Source organism: Alosa pseudoharengus, unplaced genomic scaffold (assembly GCF_046254945.1).
Source record: "Alosa pseudoharengus isolate Yale_2024_CS ecotype anadromous, Long Island Sound unplaced genomic scaffold, YU_APseudo_1.1 YU_APseudo_1.1_scf_5, whole genome shotgun sequence".
Taxonomy (NCBI): Eukaryota; Metazoa; Chordata; class Actinopteri; order Clupeiformes; family Clupeidae; genus Alosa; species Alosa pseudoharengus.
The window spans coordinates 7,502,973-7,522,972 of record NW_027468837.1 but is presented as its reverse complement, the minus strand read 5'-3'; the positions used below and the strand labels follow the sequence as shown (position 1 = coordinate 7,522,972).

General features: G+C 48.1%; 1 protein-coding gene across 2 annotated transcripts in view; it reads left to right on the top strand.

Annotated features, from left to right (window-relative positions):
• The window catches only part of cacna2d2a (calcium channel, voltage-dependent, alpha 2/delta subunit 2a), a 210,424-nt gene that overhangs the window by 144,082 nt on the left and 46,342 nt on the right, over window positions 1-20,000 (top strand). For both annotated transcript variants that reach the window (XM_076267984.1, XM_076267983.1), the window contains 3 exons: window positions 633-768; window positions 13,850-13,981; window positions 14,690-14,747. In XM_076267984.1, coding sequence (XP_076124099.1) covers window positions 633-768; window positions 13,850-13,981; window positions 14,690-14,747 — 326 coding nt within the window. The remainder of the gene's footprint in view (window positions 1-632; window positions 769-13,849; window positions 13,982-14,689; window positions 14,748-20,000) is intronic.

Here is a 20,000-nt window from a genome sequence, read left to right as displayed (position 1 = left end):
ATTCGATTGAAGATGGACAGCACTTCCTCGGCCCTTCCTTCTTGTTGGGCGATGGGGAAGCCTACTGTTGAGTGGTTTTGTTTGTGGGGCTATTGACAGAGGTTAATCTGTGCTGAACCTTAATAAGACTGTGATAGCCATCTCGGACGCTAATTGATTTTCCTCAGGTTTCTGCGTGTGTGTGTGTGTGTGTGTGTGTGTGTGTGTGTGTGTGTACTGTATGTGCGTATCCTTCCTTTGATATGTTGCATTGTGTTGAGAGATGGGATCAGAGCCTAGAATGTAAATTCTCATTTGTAGAGTTCCTCATTTTGCACTTTGTATGGGGTCATTGTCATGTTTTCTTCTCAATTCTGTAACTGGAGTTTGATAGCTTTCACTTTATGTATAAAAGAGTGTGTTGCGTACCAGAGAGAGAAATGGTGTGTGTGTGTGTGTGTGCGTGTGTCTGTGTGTGTGTGTGTGTGTGTGTGTGTGTGTGTGTGTGTGTGTGTGTGTGTGTGTGTGTGTGTGTGTGTGTGTGTGGGAGAGAGAGAGACTGTAAGAGTGTGTGAGTATGTGAGTGAGATAGAGAGAGAGAGTTTGTTTAAGTTTGTGTACACACTTAAAAGTTTTGTCTTCTTCTTCTTCAGTCAGAGGAAGATGGAGAGAATCTGCTGGCAAACTCCAACTCACTGAAGTTAGACTTCGTCGATGATCCCAACTTCAAGAACAAGGTCAACTACTCATACACAGCGGTGCAGATCCCCACAGACATCTACAAGGGCTGTGAGTACCACACACTCAGATACATACAGGACTAAATTAACACTCTTAATCTGTCTGTTACACACACACTCACACACACACACACACACACACACACACACACACACACACACACACACACACACACACACACACATGCTCACACACACAGACGCACACACACTCACTCTCACACTCAAATGTGCTCTGCTCTGAGCCACAATGTCATAAAAGCTGGCTATTTTTGATCACAACCAGAAGCCCTATATAAGAGGGGAAGATGACTGCCCTCGTTAACTTCAAATTAGCTCCACTTCCTCTGCCTGTGTTTCAGCAGACAGGATGCTCGGGGGAGAAGAAACAGAAACTGTGCGAAAGGTTGACAATAACTTAAAGTTTTGGGACGGCAGCAGCAGCACACAGTTGTCACTCTAGCATCCAGCTAATGCAAACCCAGCACAGGAGGAACAGATAGCAATTCAAGTCGACATTCAGTACTCTAGTTCTGTCTGACTAGTCATTGATCAGTTCAAGCTTAATAATGAACAAAAATAGGAATCCCGTCGGTAAAAATGCTGGCTAGCTTTTGTACAAGGTCTCAACATCAACATTGCATGCCAACAGCTGCAGCCACCAGCCATCATGTGGGCACCCAGCTGAATGGTAGGGAGTTTGGAACATTTACTAATAAAGTGTCTGCCAACAGCAAAAAAAAACAGAGCCCTCCAGTGCTATTGCAGCAAGGCCGACATTAACACAGTTTCAGCTACGGGGCAGAGTGGTGCGGACAGAGGCAGCTAATGAAGTGGTCTGGTGGAATTATTTCAGCAGCAGAAGTGTCCAACGTGGCAGGACGGGGCCTGATTAAGAGCTGCGACCTTGGCAGGGAGGCTGGGCAGACGCCTGGGCCGTAGGGCCTGCAGAGAGGTGAGCAGAGGGTGGCCACCGCTAACGCAGTGGAGGAGGAGGAGGGGGGGGGTTCACGAGTGGCTGCTACAGCTTAATGGGCCCGGCTGCAAAAACACAAGAGGCCGGGACCCGTTTCTCACGGAGGTCAAAAAGCTCTTAAGTAGTTTTTTGACGGCGAGGGCCGAAGTGGTGCTCCAGAAGCCACAGAGGAGCCAGCCCGGTCTCAGCCTCAATTAACACAGGCCTGACCGCTGGGATGGAGGGAGACGGAGATGGAGGGAGGCAGCAAAGGAGGGAAGGAGGAGGAGAGGGAGGAGAAAACACAGTCGGGATGCTCGAGCGGAGCTAGGGATGGCCTTGCATGGGTGAACCGATGGTAGCTATGGATGCAGTTATGCAGTGGTGTAGTCTACATGATAAACAGGACTATGCAGTATACCCACTTCAAATAGGCAAGGATACGTATTAACATTTGGGGTTGATCACAGTATACCACTACAGCTAACTAGACTACATCACAGTATTCCCACTACAGCTAACTAGACTACATCACAGTATACCCACTACAGCTAACTAGACTACATCACAGTATACCCACTACAGCTAACTAGACTACATCACTGCAGTTATGTAAGCCCTGTGTCCTCAGTTGACTTGAGTGTGATGTAGGCTACTCTAAATCGCATGTCTCAAGAAAATTTAGATGCACTTTGGGAAGAGAAAAAAACATGCAATTCAATGCGTTATGTCTGGTCTGTGCAGCCAGTAGGGTGTGCGAGACCTCATTCATTATTGAGTGCTGACAAAATTTGTACATGTATTGCCATTTTAATATAGTCATGCTCCCCAAAATTCACTGAAGACTTTTCATTCCATTTTCCTGTATTGTATGTTTCTATATTTAGACTGTAAGCCAGCTGCACCAGCAGGTGCTAAAGCAGCACTTTCAGGACTGGGACAAAGGCACTGGGAGCCGAGCGAAACCTCGATGGCAGTCTGAGCTTTTCAGACGGGCACAACTTCTCAAGGGACAGAGTTCAATAGCATATTTAATCACGCTGCCCTGGTGAGCCTTCCCCGGCGCTGTTCACCACTCGCAGGGCGAGCTAAAGGCTCCGCGCGCGTCTCACAGCTGGGCCCCTGCAGCCCCAGTTTGATAAGCTTGATTATGAGAATGAGGAGCGTTCAAGCGAGTGGGACGGGGCCGGTCTGCGGGAGTCCAGGGGCCGTTAAATAGCATCAGCGGGCGCTAGTACTCGCTCCGCCTCCACCACCGCCGCCACCTCGCGGGCCGCTGGCCTGCCGCCAGCCTCTGTTTACGGGCACAGGGAGGGAGCCCTGCGGGGGTGTAAGCCGCCCCCCGCCGATGCCAGCTTCTCGAACAAATCAGACCCCGCCGGTGCAACTCGCATGCCAACAGCCGCGGCCACCGGGCATCATGTGGGCACCCAGCTGAATGGTAGGGAGTTTGGAAAAGGCCAACTGCTAACCCCCACCAAAACATGTCTTTGAGAGAGAGAGAGAGAGTGAGGGAGAGAGAGAGAGAGAGAGAGAGAGAGAGAGAGAGAGAGAGAGAGAGAGAAAGACAGCTAGAGAAAAGAGAGAAAATAATAGAGAGAGAGAGACAGAGAGAAGGATGGCTAGAGAAAAAGAGAGAGAATGATAGAGAGAGAAAGAAAGAAAGAGAGCGATGGAATGTCTCCTGTTGGAAGTGACTCAGTGTTGCTTTGGCAACCCTGCCAGCCCGGCAGACAGGCATTTGGATGTGATAATTGATATGGTCATGCTCCTTAAAAGGCACAGGTAATCTTCAATGGGCATGCACTGTTTAGGAGGCGCACACTCAATTACTTCCAAGAGAAGCGAGACTGTGAGTGGCGCTCCAGGAATACTGAAATAACCTTAGTCGCGGCAACACAGCCAAGCCTTGTGAATCACCGTTAATGTATAGCCGTGAATTACCGTTTCCGGTGCCTTGTCCACTACTTCACGGACAATCAGGACTGTGGGTATTTTATGGATCTTGACACAGAAAGACAGCCATTTTGGTGACAGAGAAGGAAGACAAAAGCAAGGCACAGTTCCTATATACTGGAAAGCAGAGAAATCAAGGTCCCAAAACTGTCTCGAGATCTTGTTTTGCTGTGTTTGTAATGTGCTTCCTCATAACCCCCATGTACTGTACATGCATAAGATTGGTTCGGCGTATCGCTGGGTTGCCTGTCACGGGCGATAATAGTATTTGCCGTGTTTGTTTTCAGGCTGGTTCTGAACGAGAGGGGATGTGTAGCAGAACCTTAGAGTTTCCCTCCGAGCCCCCCTCCGTGTTGCTGCCGTGTCCAGTGGCCACGCACCAGCAAGCTCCGCTCAGGACCTATCTCCTCCAGTCATGTGTGCTGTCAGGGCCGCCGGAGAGAGAGAGAGGGAGAGAGAGAGGGAGAGAGAGAGAGAGATAGACGTGCTAAGAACTTTTTATTAATATGACGCAACATAAATGTGTGTCATGTTTCACAATGATTTCACAAGGCTAGACTTTTTTCCCATCGAACTCATCCAAAGAAGGACAAGAGAGGGTGTGTGAGAGAGAGAGAGAGAAGGAGGAAGGAGGGAGAAGGGAGAAGAGGAGAGAGAAAGAAAAGAGAGAGAGACACTTTAATAATAGAAGCCATTTAGAGTGAAGTGTTTTTCTTTTTTCGTTTTTTTCAGGGTTTTTTTTTTTGTCCATTGTGTTCCTTTCAGTGACTAAATGAGGCGGCGTGCGCGTCCCGGTTTGATTCGTCTGCCAGGGTCCCCATGTCCGTTTATTGAGATTGAGAGCGTTCCCTCGGCTCCGTAATGAACCATTTTATGATTCATTATCCTGCCGCGTGCTCCCGCTGCCAAGCCTGCAAACTTTCTAATTAGCCCGGGTCAAACAGACGCGTGGCTTTCAGCTAATTATTGATGCCTATGGAATGGACACCGGCGGTAGAGAGGGATCCAAACGGCGGCCACTCAAAGTGAAGCAGTAGTGGGGGTGAGACCTCCTCTCCATGGGGTCAAGACTTGGAGGGGGGAACCGTGGAGGATGGCAGGGGGGGGGGGGGACACTTGCCCCTGCACTGATGATGCAGAATGAATAGAATTGTCAGATGGTTTGTTTTGACCACTGAGGGTAGTGGAAGGGAGGGACTCAGAGTTCCAGGTCTGTGCCACAGGTGCCTAGAGGCAGAGGGGAGTAGACTGCCCCCTGCTGTTGTATGAGGGTTATGAGGGGGAAATGGCAGACCAGTAAAGAGAGTCCACACAGACATGACCACAGCACAGAGCAGACATAGCACAAAGCAGCGGAAAAAGGATGATTATTTGTGTTTGCTTGACTGCCTGTGTTTAAGGCTGTGATCTATGCATCTGTGTGGAATGTGTGTGTAGGATTTGGGCTTCTATGGACATTTCCTTGTGTGTGTGTCTGTGTTTCTGGTCAGCACTGGCGGATGGTAAGTGTTGGGAAATCCGCATTGATTTCTGGAGGTCAGTTATGCCATGTGCCTCAACCTCCAGTCTTGATCAGCACCTGGCCTCTCCCAGAGCCTCACACACCCCAGAGCCTCACACTCGCCGGCCCTCCCTCTGCTTCTCAGGTGCTCGGCATTGTGGGAAAAAGGCATCCAGCGTTTGCCACAGAGATAAAAATTCATCCTTTATCCATTCTTCTGTCGAGTGTCTTTGATTGTGTGGACCCCCCCCCCCCTTTCTCTCCGCCAACTATTTCCAGCTTCAGTTGTCTGGATAATTTGTCTCTCTTGTTCGTGCCATGCTCTTCGTCTCGTCTCTGTGATAATTGAAGGTACCTCGAGAAAAATACAAGAGGATGTGTTGATTGCTCTTTTGTCAGCTGAAGAGCATAGCGCTCGGGCGGCAAAATCATTTTTTTTTTTTTTACCTATTCACGTTCGCCCCAGCCATCCACTCTCACCATCTAAACGTCAGCTGAAGGGGACGAAAAAGCCGCTCGCGCCGAAACCCTCGGGATTTGTCAATACCAAACGCTCCCCTAATCAAACCTAGCTGCTCCACATTCTTTATTTAGCTGTGCAGGAGGAGAAGGAGACAAGGGGGTAAAAAGAAAAGGAGAATGAGTAGTTTTTAAAATCCTCCTATGCACTGCGACTCTCTTCTCTGCCCCTGACTGGGGTTTGTGTTGTCGTGCCGCCATTGTGCTGCAAGATAGAGGCAGGAAAAAGGGGAGTTATTAGGGGAGAATGGAGTGACTAATTGTGTGTGCGGATGAAAGATGGGGTAAAAGCGCGGCTTTTGCTTGTTGTCACCGAGGGGATTAAGCACCTTCCGGCAGATGCGGCGGTTGCCGCCACCACCACGCTCCTTTCTCCTGGGGAGGCGAGGAGGGGAGAGGCAAACAATACACCGACACAAACCACCACTGGGAGAAGCGCACCAGTGTTCCTGCACGGGGCTGGGCAGCTGCATGCTGGACGGCCACAGGCTGTGAGTGTGTGTGTGTGTGTGTGTGTGTGTGGACAGGAAATATGAATGCCTGTGAATAAGATGTTATAAAAACACAATGTGCCATAGAGGGTGTGTGCATGCACTTTATTTACACACTTTAAGATAGTTTCATAACATTACAGATACACAAATATACATGCATTTCTATAAACTCAAGGTGTGATTGTGCAGTGTGCAGACATTTTATTGGCTATATGCATGTGCCTTTGTATGTGTTTGATGTGTTTGTGAGTGTGTATAGTATATGTGTGTGTGTTTGTGTGTGTGTGTGTGAGTGTGTGTGTGTGTGTTAGTGTGTGTGTGCGTGAGAGGGAGTGCGAGTGTGATTGGGGCTCTATATAACTGGAGAGCTTTAGTCTGTGAGATGGTGAGATAGTGTGGGGCGTTAGTGAGAAATGGAAGGGCTTTCGGAGCGCCAGCGATTCCAATCAGAGGAGCTTAAATGGAGTGAGCCTTCCACAGAAGACCTCCTCCACCTGACACACGAGTCACGCCGCGCAGAGCAGAGAGGAGAGGAGCGGAGAGGAGCGGAGAGGAGAGGAGCTGGGATCTTCATTCCCAGGAGCCGCCAGACGCGCTGGACACACATCACAGACTCCAGCACTGTCCCCTTCACCGCTTCCATGGAAAAAATAAGGGGTTGGAGTTCAAAAGAAGATATTGCTCAGATTACTTGAAACAATCGCGCACACACACACACACACACACACACACACATACACTCAGCTGTGAGCTCCCTGATTTTTTAAGAAGTTTTCCTGTGTGTGTGTGTGTGGGTGTTTGTGTGTGTGTGTGTGTGTGTGTGTGTGTGTGTGTACGCACTCACGTGTTTGTTTCAAGACCTTGGGTTATTAGCCAGAACTGAAGATGCCAAACATAAGCATAGGCCTTCGGAGAGAGTAGGAGAGGGGATTTGTAATCTGTTTTTGCAAAAAGGAGGGCAGAGAGCTTTATGCTTTTTTCACTGGTTTGTTTCCATTCAGCCTCTTTTCCCCCCCTCTCCTCCCTCTTGCTCTCTCGCTCTCTCGCTCCCTCCCTCCTCCCCTCTGTGTGAGCTCACTGAAGGGGCACTATCACTCGCTCGCACGCTAATTAGAACAGCCGGCACACTTCACTCACCACCAAGCTCACAAATTATATTCCATTTGTTTACCGTTTACTGTGTCGTTTTAATTAAAAAATCTCTTTTCCTCCTCCTGTGACACCGCTTCCTGCCCTTGCCCCCACGTGCCCCAGTGCCCCCCCCCCTCCAGCGGCCTCTACACCCCTTTGTGGCGTCCCCCTCGCCAGTCTCATATTTGGCTTTCTGAAGGAGCGGTGGCATTATTTGATAGAGAGCATGCGGGTGGTGGCCATTTAATTCAATGGCCTTTGCCTTATCAGCCCCGCAGTGAGCCAGAAGTCGAATAAGCACGCAAACGAGTTTGAGTATAGAGAGAAACAGCAGAATTGTAAAGTGTGTGGGTGTGTGTGAGAGAGAGAGAGACAGAGAGAGAGAGAGAATGTTTGCGTGTGTGTGTTTGATGATGTGTCTTTGGGGAAAAGATGGCTATACATTTTAAAGGATTTGTTTGAATGAGGAATGCCACGAGAATGAAAGATTAGACAGGATATAACCCAACACCGTCAGCTTCAGGAAGAAGACTAATTCACTCTGTGCTGGTGTATGTGTGTGTGTGTATATGTGTGAGTGAGTGCTTTTGTGCGAGTGCAAGTATCTGTGTGTGTGTGTGTGTGTGTGTGTGTGTGTGTGCATGTGTGTGTGTGTGAGTGAGTGCTTTTGTGCGAGTGTGGGCATCTGTGTGTGTGTGTGTGTGTGTGCGCTCTTGTATTCCAGTGATATTTCACCCACCGGTGTGAGCAGGGTAGATGTGTGAGAGTTTGTTTGCAGAAGGTCAGGTTGAGCTATCATTCCCTTGTCAGTTTATCAGCCACGTCGGTGACTAACGGTGCGTCTTCCCTGCTTTTGCTCTGAAAGAGGTTAGTTATGACAAATCTCCAGCATCCCCTAGGACCATATGTTATTCTCCCATATATTACACACACACACATACACACACACACACACACACACACACACACACACACACACACACACACACACACACACACACACACACACACACACCTGAACCACAACTCACAAAGGGGCTCACGCTGTTGTAGTAGGTGGAGGTAAGAGCGTCCCTTTTCATGTGCATTGGTGAAAGTTATTGATTGCCAATCTGTCCCAAACTTTGATCTGTGGGCGAATAGCAGACTCCAAATCTCACATGCATGCCACTGGCTTCTGTTGGATTATGCATTGGGTGAGTGTTAAGAAGACAGAGAGAGAGAGAGAGAGAGAGAGAGAGAGAGGGAGGAAAAAGAGAGAGGAGAGACCGTGTTAATGTCATCCATACGGAGGCCGTCCAGCTGGACAAAGACTAGTCATCATGGCAGCAGCCAAGCATGACCCAGGCTGAAGAAAGAGAGAGGGAGTGAGGGACGGATGGAGGAAGGCAGAGAGAGAGAGAGAGAGAGAGAGAGGAGAAGAGAGAAGCGAGGGAGGTTGAACGTCTGTAAGCAATGCCAGAACTGCACAGAGGCCCATAAATCCCAGGCCCTCATAATTGCCAGCCGTTTACTCAGTGCATGGCCCCCTGCCCATATGAGGGATGGAGAAGGAAGAAAGGGAGGGGGAGAGAGAGAGAGAGAGGAGGGGAGAGAGAGAGAGGGAGAGGAAGAAAGAAAGAGAGAGGGCGAGTGCCGGAGGAGGAAGTAGAGGAGAAGTGCTGGTAGAGGAACCTGAAGGGAAAGACTGAAAGAATGAAAGAATGTAACGTTAGACAGATGGGGATGCAGGAGAGAGAGATGAGCTTCAGAGAAAAGAGGAGGAGAGGATGGACAGACCCAGGATGGAGATGGAGAAAAGAGAAGGAGAGAGGGAGCATTGTGACATATCTGGAATGAAGGGCTGGAGAGAGAATGAAAGGTAGAACAGAAAAGAAGAAGAATGAAGCAACGGACTGGTAGAACATTGTGGGGAAGAGAGAAGGAGTGAATGAGAGAGGAGAAGTGTGGAGGCATAGAGAGAAAGAAAGAAAGAGAGAGAGAGGAGCTGTGCTGCATTTTGAGCACCTCTAAATGTCTCAGGAAGTAAGCTAATAGATCACCCTTTGAGCATTGTGTGTGTGTGTGTGTGTGTGTGTGTGTTTGTAGGTGTGTAGGTGTGGTTGGGTGGGTTTGGGGGCTCAGCATGAGGGATGAGTGCAGTCCTAACATGCTAGGGGGAGCGAGGCTTGTGTGTGTATGTGACACTAAGTGTGTGTGTGTGGGGGTGTGTTTGGGTGGGGGGGGGTGTCCTTTTGACAGCCTGCAAATTTCCCCTCTGAGGATATTTTTCTTTTTATCAACTGTCCGGCGAAGTTGTGCCGCGTCCCACACAAATAAATCAATGGTGTGTGGGGGGTGGGGCTGTGCCTGTGTTTTCTTATCTGCTCCACACTCATATTTCTACGCCAGATGACCTGCCACGGTTGTGTGTGTGTGTGTGTGTGTGTGTATTAGAGAGAGAGAGAGGCAAGCATTTGCAAACATTCACATGTGTGCACTCGAACTCATCCAACTGCCCACTCTCTTCTCACTCTACCATCCCTCTCTTCATGTGTCTCATACACACACACACACACACACACACACACACACACACACACACACACTATACACTATACAAACTCACCTATACACACAGGACAGCTGTACCTGTTTTTCAGGACAGTTAGTTTGGATTGAGCATTTTGGAGTCATTCTTTTTTCTCCACATACTCGTCCACTCTTGGTCTTTGTGTGTCTTCCTCTTCTCTTCCTTGAGCGGCTAATGAGCGCACTCTGAGCAGGGTTGCATGGCTTGGAATAGGACTAGGCGCTAGGACTACACTGCCATAGGACGACACTGAACCCCTCCCACCACTAGTAGCCAGCAAGCGATGTGTGTCACTCTAGTAAGCCTACAAACGATGACAATAAAGGTCCGATCCTGAAAAGTTGCACATTCCTCAGTTTAGCCGTTGGGTTAGCTAATGTTATTCCTACTGGCTTCAACAGCTAGCATGCTAGTTACTATTCTTATTCTGATTTGAGTGCTTGCAAAAATGATGACTGACAAACCACATCAAATGCCTGATTGTGAATGTATGATTTACTTTCATGGCAACAAGTTCTGAAGATACTGTATCTGGTCTCTGAGTTACGTTTATAGTTTGTTAAAGGGACACCAGGCAAGCCTGATGCTTTTTTTCTCTACGAAGCTCCCCCTAGCATCTGTACGTGTTGATACATGTGTGAACCCTCACTCGGTCTGAAGCTCTTTTCCTTTTCTTTGCATCTTCCGTCAAGGGTTTTCGCTGCTTCTTCGCCAGCTCTGCCATTATACACATGTTGGCAACCATCTCAAGCGTTTCGTTAGCCTGCCTCTGTGCTGTGGATGCAGGATGTAAACTAATCCTGCTTCTTGCGATGTCTGAGACTTTGTGAGACTAAACGTCGGCGGGTAGGATACACCGAACTTGCAAGCGGGATATTCTTCCCACAGGCAGTAGGGGCGGGCGAGAGACTCTTCATTCGCCCTGTAATGAGTCATTTAACCTTATACCGACTTACGAAGATGATTAATTAACACGAAAACATTGCCTGGTGTCCCTTTAAAGAGACGGACATTTATCGCACTGTACAGTGGTAGCAAACAATTGGTCTTCTCAACAGTAGGGTGACCCCAAGAGCAATTCTTCTTTAGTGTTGCTTTAATTATAAAGGAAATGTGTTCTAACACTTGCAAGAATTTACTTCTCATCTGTTTGTGCCCGTAAGGCATGTGTTTATGAGTGTGTGTGTGTGTTTGTGTGTGTGTGTGTGTGTGTGTGTGTGTGTGTGTGTGTGTGTGTGTGTGTGTGTGTTTGTGTATGCACGTGCATTCCCGGATGTATGTGTGAGTGTAATGACACATTTTCGTCATGTAAACTCTCCCCTTAAGAGCCAGATGGGTTAACAGCTCCCCCAGTCTTCACCAGGAGGGTCACATTAATCACGTTAATACATGCACATACTAATCACAGGAAGAACACTTCACACACACACTGCTCCAGAGGTCATGCCTCAGGCCGCTCCCTCTGTGCACGTGTGTGTGTGTGTGTGTGTGTGTGTGTGTGTGTGTGTGTGTGTGTGTGTGTGAGTGTGAAATTATTGCTCAGTATTATTCTACCAGAGGTGTGGTGTGTATGCATGCATGTTTATGTATAGAGCATATTGCCTTCCTTCCAGTGGTAGTTTCTCTCTCTCTCTCCTCTCTTTGATATTTCTGTGTATGTATGTGTATTTGAATGTGTGCGTGTATCGTTGCGTGTGTGTGTGTGACATATTTCTGCGTGATGTGATAGATTGTCCACACATAGTTTTGTGTCTATGCATTTTTACGTTTATAAAATTGTGTGTATATCTTCATAGGAATGCGTTTCTTAAACACACACCTGTGACAACTCATGGTGGGAGACATTGTGTGTGTGTCTCCTCATAGATGGTGGGAGACATGTGTGAGTGTGTGTGTGTTTGTTTGTGTGTGTGCGTACACACATATTTGTGTATGTGGGTGGGGGTTAATTGAAACTTGGGGGAGAAACGGATGATGAGGGTTTATTTGCTGAGCTGGTGGTGTTAGTGACAGAGAGGGGCAATCTCTGTGTGTGTGTGTGTGTGTGTGTCTGTCTGTGTGTGTGTGTGTGTAGCTGCACATATTTGCGTCTCTGGGGGGATGAGAGGTTGTGCTCTGTCCCAGCTCTGCTTATCGGCTCCTCCCGTAATGTAATTACATCAGAGCCGGCCACAAACTTCCCCAGCTCAGCACCTCTCCCCCTCGCTCCCACTAATCGCCCCTCTTACACCTCTTAGAAGCTCTCTCTCTCTCTCTGTGTGTGTGTGTGTGTGTGTGTGTGTGTGTGTGTGTGTGTGTGTGTGTGTGTGTAAAACGCTGTTGAATAATAACTGCTTTCCTCACTATAAGAAAATGTGTGCGTATGGATTAGATGGGGTGGAGGGTTGACGAAGAGAGAGAGAGACAGAGAACAAGAGAGAGAGGGAGGGAGAGAGAGAGGCGGGATATACATATCGCTCACATCTAAATGTGCTAACAGGAGAGATACTGTATAAGGGTGACCTTTTGGCAAACACACACACACACACACACACACACACACACACACACACACACACACACACACACACACACACACACACACACACACTGTTAGACGCTGACTGGAAAAGAAAACTAACGCAAAAACACAAGATGGATGCCATCCACAGCTTAATCAGACGTTATTTACCAAACAATGTTTTATTCACATCTCCCGTTCCAGTCAGCATCTCTATCTGTCTCCCATCTCATGTGGCCATGAGGTGATCTTCAGGTGTGGTCCGACCCCCCCCCCCCCCTCCTTCCCTCGGGGGCTCTGCGCTGCCGCTCGGCCACCTCAGCCAAGGTCAGATAGCGCCGGCACAACGACAACGCTGTTGTCTCCTGAAGGTGGTTGGAGTGTGTGTGTGTGTGTGTGTGTGTGTGTGTGTGTATGTGTGTGTTTGTGTCTCCTGAAGGTGGTCGGCACACTGCCTGCCTACATTTCCATTTTGATGTCTTTCAGAGGCGAGGAGCCACAGAGCTCACCACATGAGTAATCGCTCACATGGGTCTCTCTTTCTCTGACCCTCTCTCTCTCTCTACCTGTCTCTCTGTCTCCCTTTCTACAGTATATCTCTACCTCTCTTTCTCTGCTTCCTTTCTCTCTATCTCTCTTTCTCTGTCTCCCTTACTCTCTCTACCTCCCTCTCTCTGTCTTCCTTTCTCTCTCTACCTCTCTCTCTCTCTCTCTCTTACTCTCTTACTGACTAATGAAAATGTGTTTTCCTGAACTCACTGTCATGGCAGAAATAGGGAGAAACTGTGAGAGAGAGAGAGAGAAAGAGAGGGAGAGAGAGAAAGAGAAATGGAGAGAGAGTATGATAGGGTATTGTGAATCTTTTCTGGCATCATTCTGCTGGCTCGCACAGACCCACTCCGAGTCTGTCAGGCAACTGTCAATTAAGCTCCAGATTGCAAAAAAACCCAGAACTGTTCTCTCCAGTGTGCTGCAACTTTCCCCGTTAACACCGCGGTTGCCACTTCCTTCCAGTGGATTCAAGCGCCGACACAAAGCGAGGCAGACGGGAAACTCCGGCAGCAGACTTCAGTAGCGCCGTCGAGAGTCATACGGCTTCTCACAAACGCACTGTAGCGCTGTGGGCACTCATGTCAAAACATCAATGTTGTTTTGAGGAGGAAAAAGAGCGAAATAAATCACCAGAACAAAGACTTCACAACAGTCAGGCAACATATGAGTATTTAAACGGCAGGTTGGGGAGAAGCTTTGGAAACATATTATGGCATATTGCTCAAGGTCTATGATACTGGATTTGACTTGACAGTCTACAAAACGCAATGTGACAATTTGTTGCAATATTTTGACCTATCAGCAGAAGTTTATGTTGTTGTGTGTGGATATAGCACCGATAGCATGGTGATGTTGATGATGATGTTACTTTAACTCTCTTTCTCTCTCTCTTTCTCTTTCTTTCTCTGTCTGTGTGCATGTATGTATGTGTGTGTGTGTGTGCGCTTCAGCCCCCACCATCCTGAACGAGCTGAACTGGACCCAGGCCCTGGAGCCCGTCTTCATCAGTAACAGCCAGGAGGACCCCTCCCTGCGCTGGCAGGTGTTCGGCAGCGCCACTGGCGTCACCAGATACTACCCAGGTACGCTGGCATCCTGCCCCTCACACACCACACGGGGCATGTGTGCCCTCCCTCATGCACCACAGGGGTACCCTAAAACAGGTTAAAGGGGTAATCCATAACCCCAGAGGATCAACACCCCCAAAGGTTCCCCTCTTTTGTTCACAGAACCATTATAATGATTCTCTGCATTTACAGTAGACTTCAGCAGACTGCTTCAGGGTGTTAGTAAGCATAAATATACTCTTAGTATACCCTCAACGAATTTCGCTCTGTAGGTCCTAGCTTGCTGACTGGTTCAAATCATATTAAATTGTCTCTGTGTGTGTGTGTGTGTGTGTGTGTGTGTGTGTGTGTGTGTGTGTGTGTGTGCGTGTGCATCTGTGTTTGTGTATTCCATAAATATAGTCGCCAATAATCCTAGCTTATGATGCCGCCCACCACAACAACCACTTAATTTAGCGAAGCATCTTCCATTAGTCAGCTATTATTTGGCCTTGACTCTGGAAATAGGGTGTAAAATAGGCATCTCCGCATGGGGCATTTTAAAAGTGTCAACGTTATGTTTGTCGTCATGACGTCAACAAGTGGTGACAAATCACAGACTCTGTATCTAAAAGCAGTTTGAAGAGTTACCCCTTTTACTCCCCCCCCTCCCCCCCTCTCTCACTCTCTCTCTCCCTCTCTATCCCCTCTGCCTGCCAATCTCTGTCCATTCCCTTTCCTCAGCCACCCCATGGAGAGCACCAAATAAGATTGATCTGTATGATGTGCGCAGAAGACCATGGTGAGTACACTGCTCCTCTTTCATTACAGCATCATTCAACTGTGCTGCTGTGTGTGTGTGTGTGTGTGTGTGTGTGTGTGTGTGTGTGTGTGTGTGTGTGTGTGTGTGTGTGTGTGTGTATACAGTAATACATTATGACAGCATACTGATGCACAGTGAGGATGTGCATGTATTGTCCCCTTAATCACATAGCTGTGTTTTTGTGATGGACCACATGTTGATTGACTCAAGAGTGTGTCTGCCTAGATGAAGTGCAGTGTGTTTACCATTTCTGTTAATAGCCCAAGGCCTCTGCACGCAGAAAACAGACTGACATTGGAAGAATTATGCTGTGCAATTATGGCACAGTCAGAGAAAGTGGCAGGACTGGGCCATGGTTAAATTGATAAATGGAGCTCAAAGTGAAAACATTTAAGTACAATTTGTTTTGTTGTGAAAGTTTGTGCTTGGGTTGGTTAAGGAGGGTTTACATGGCACAATGCGGCTGTATCTAGGTGAATGTGTATTGTTGAGCGTCTACGTGTGGATCTCTGTGACATATTTGCCTGTGTGTGTGTGTGTGTGAGAGAGAGAGAGAGAGAGAGAGAGAGAGAGAGATCCCTGTAGTGGACTGTTGTTGAGGTGCTAACGGGGCGTCTCCTGACAGAGTAATTACACTCCCACTGTACCGCACCCCTTTGCTCTTTCTGAGAGGAGAGACCCTGCACACCTGAAGATAATTCTGCTTACACACAGCCTCCACGGTCACACACACACACACACACACACACACACACACACATGGTTCAAGTGCATATAGACACACAAACACCCCATTCCGATACCACTGCAGGACTAACTGATGATGTCCCTCTGTATGCACCCATGGGCATTGGTTTTTTGAGTCCACTGACTATCTGAATGAGACTTTTACTAAATGTGATAGTCTTTTACTTAATATGGACATACATAATGGATTAGTCAATAATGGACAGTCAATCACATTAATGACCTTTTGCAGTGGGTTTGTGCATAGCAAACCTCACACATTGATAATGCAATGTTGGTTAGCATATGCTGTGGACTTTAATATTCTGGTTGGTCAGTACTATTTTAACATAATCAGACTTTAGGTGTGGGTTGAATTCATTATCATGCAGAAAATAGAAATTTGATTTTACTTAAAACTGCCAGATTCATCAAATTTACCAAATTCCATTGGATATCTTTGCAGCAGGTATGTGAGCCTGGTAATAGTAGTAGGTCAGAGTAAGAGCTGTATGTCTGCATGATGCAAATAGGCTTTTGTTCAGAAAAATAACCACATTTGAAAAAAGAATGTTTTGTAAAATGCGTCTTGTAAACCTGCATGCGTTTGTGTGCCGTCTCATAGAATATATCCGTTCAGAGGCGAATGCGTCACTGCGCGTACAGGAGTGAAAATGAAAAGACGACACAAGTGCCCGATCAGCACCACGTTCATGTCATCTTAGCGTCACCTCTCGCCACCTCGCACGTCCCGCACAATTTCTCTCCTTTTTTATCCGTTTTCTTTTTTCTGTTAAGTTCCCACCTGCCGTTCTCACTCCCTGGCTTTTAACGGACCCCCTTTGGGGTGTCGCCTAGCAACCCCTCCCCAGCTGCGCGGAACGACAGGGCCATGGCAGGAGGGTGGCACGGCGTGTCAGGTCAAGTTTGTGTGATTACACGCCCACGCGCTTTCCCCCACGCGCGCCTCGCAAGCTCTCAAACAAAAGCCAGCCAATCACAGGGCCAGCATGATGGGCTCTACTCCAAGGTGGACCAATCCGATGCCTTTGATGATGGTGGCGGACATAAAGGGGGCAGTAGCTGTGCTGTAGCATGGTGTACTTATGTAATGCCATTACTCACACACTGACACACACTCTCGGTCGCGCGCGCACAAAGACACACACACACACACACACACACACACACACACAGGAGCATGCACAGATGCAGTCGTATGCCCTGAAACTTACAGTGCATATGCAGATCACATGCATAGACATTCAACATTCACTTGTGAGTGTACTGCACGCACACAGTTTGAGATTGTGAACAATGTAGAGAGACTGGAAAACTTATACTGCTTTGTTGGAAATAGCATTTTGAAGCATTTAATCATATCCGCATTCATAAGGCTTTTAACAGGGAGATTCTATGGGCGTGTGGGTATTTGCAGAGCATCTCTTTTGTTCCTCATATACTCAGGAGATCGAGAGAAGTGCTGAGAACATCTGGCACCACTGGAGCTCCTCCAGGAACTGACAGACTGACAGGCCGCTGTACACAGATGTAATACAAAAGCACTAGTGCCAGCAACTCCCTGTAGAAGCCAGCTGACACACTCTTCAGTGGGCACACACACACACAGACACACAGTCACACGCATCGCTCAACAGCATACACATTATCCATAAACATTTCTGTCACAGTTTGTGGCCTCAAACAAGCTTTTTTAAGGTTATATGCTTTTGCCTTGTGATGGAATGTAAAAAAGGACAGAGCTGGTCATACTATCCTCATACTCCTCTCCCCCGGTCATTGCCGCTCCCTTGTCTTTCCAACACTCTACTCCTCTCCTCTCCTCCCTGGTTTTCTCCTTGCCCTTTCCACCGCTCCCTTGTCCTCCTGGATCGCCTCTCTTCTCTCCTCTCCTCTCCTCTCCTCTGTTCCTCTCCTCTGTTCTTCTCCTCTGTTCCTCTCCTCCCCTCTCCTCTCCTCTCTCCTCCTCTGTCCCCCATTCTCCTCTCCTCTCCTCTCTCCTCTTCTGTTCCCCCTCTCTCATCTCCTCTCCTGTCCTCCCTGCTCCTCTATTCCCCTTTTCTCCTGTCCCCTCTCCTCCTCTGTCCCCCCTTTTTCCTCTCCTCTCCTCCCTGCTCCTGTATTCCTCCTCTCTGCTCCTCTCCTCCTCTGTCCCCCCTTTTTCCTCTCCTCTCCTCCCTGCTCCTGTATTCCCCCTCTCTTCTGTCCTCTCTGCTCCTCTGTTCTCTCTCTCTCGATCCCCAGCTGTCCCCAGGATTAATGGCCCAGGCAACACTCTTAATTGTCTCCAATTGCTCTGACATTCATTATTAACATGCCTCCATTATAAAACATTTGGACACAGGTTATCCAAGATAGGCAGGGAGAGAGGGCGACAGGGGAGTGGGGGAGGTGACGGAGAGAGAGAGAGAGAAAGAGAGGAACGTTCGAATAAGGCAGTGGAGAGGACGAGGGAGAGGAAAAACACCTTGTGGTGTGACAGAGAACAGACAAAGACAAAGAGGGACAGAGAAAGAAACAGATTATGTTAGAGACAGGCGGGGAGAGAGAGAGAGAGAGAGAGAGAGAGAGAGTGTGTGTAGGAGATTCAGTGTATGGTTTTGGGGATGGGAGGTGGAACAGGCAGTGTGTATTTGTACATGATAGAAAGAGAGAGAGAGAATATGAAACAGAAAAAGAGAGAGATGGGGGAGACAGAGAAAGACTGACTTTTAAAACCCCTTTTATTGAACCATTGTATGGATCAAAAACTCCTTAACCCTTAAAGGTGTAGGTTTTTGAACGTTCTAAGTTCCGCAACAATTGAAGGTTCTAAAATTCTATGTTGAATTCAATGAACCCAGATATTCTTTAGAACGTTCATTTCTCAACATTCCCGTCACACTGGTGTGACGGTACTCCTTTAAGGGTTAAGACACTACAATGTAGCCCCCCCCCCCCTCCATCCAGTCACACCTACACCATGGCATAACCACATATCACCACACGATACAGAGAAAGAGAGAGAGAAGGGGGGAGACAGAGAAAGAGAGAGAGAGAAGGAGGAGGCCGAGAGTGAGTGCAGAGGGGCTGTGCACCACAGAGCACATATTGATTTTGGTGAAAAGTCCGTCTAGCTCCTCAGTAAATATTATGGCAGCTGCTCAATCCCAACAGGAGCCAGAGCTCCCACTCCTAACAACACCTGCAAAACCTGTCCCTCAGTCTCTCCATTCTCCTCTCTGATCGTCTCCTCCTCCACCTCAGTCGCTCCACTCATTCTACACCTCCATTCCCTCGCTCTCCTTTCATCCTCTCCATTCATCCATATTCAGCCACCTCATTTCTGTCTCTCACTTCACCCTTCCTCTTCCCTGTCTGTTTCTCATCTCTCTCTCTCTCTCTCTCTCTCTTCACCCATGTGATGTGGAGTTGACACCTTGCTTAGAGCTGTGCCTCAGTGCTGAAGCGACACCTGTCAGGAGAGCGGACTGCACCACCGCCGCGTCCAGCGCTTAGTGACAAATGTCCCCTGGCGGCCCATCCGCGCCACACCTGCGTCCCCCTCCCCACGCTGCCCGCTAGCAGGGACGCGCGCTCGCTCAGGTTTTTTCGGCCAAACACACCCCGATGCCACAGCCGCCATCTAAGTGTGTGAGTGCACAAGTCTGTCTGGAGGAGAGTGTGTGAGTTCTGTGAGCTCATCTCGGCGGTGAGTCCGAACACTCCAGAATGCGTTAAGGAGCTGGCAAGTGATCTGTGTGCTGCTTGCTGCATGGATTCAGCCGACACCTTGTTACCTCGACAGGAGTCTACCTGAGTCTGTCAAGAGTCCGTCAAACTTACAGAGAGGGCCTATCGTCAGCTGTTAACCTCAGGGAAAGAAAACAAATAGGACGAGCATTCTTTTGCTTCCGTACTTTGTTCCTTTTCAAGCCCTTCTGCTTTGTCAGTAAAAAGCAGCACAACCAAGACACTAATTAGTGGGTAATTTGTCAGCAGTAAGTAACACTATTTTGAGATGGTAATGATTTTCCCGGTACAAAACTTGTAAGATCATTATATTTTTTTTTTTCCTTTAGTGTTTGGCCTTGATTCACATCCAAAGTGCAAGTTAACAGTTCCGAGTTCTCTCTCTTTCTCCCTTTCGATTCCATCATATCCACGTAATGTAATCCAGTGTTCTATCTGTGCTCCCACTCTCCTCACGGAGAGAGTGTGGCTGTGGATCTGACGATCGGGGCCCCTTCATAACTTACAAATAAAAATGGGGAGGCGGCCTCAGATAAATATAGCACTGACAACATCTTCTTTTGGCTCGCCGGGCCGAGTCCTCCCACTCCCTTTTTAATCTTAATTTAATCTTTATTCAGCCACAGCTGGAGGAGAGCGGCAGCCCATAAAATAATAACCCCCGTCACCCATCACACACACACACACACACACACACACACACACACACACACACACACACACGTAAGTTTACACATACAGTGCAAGAAATAT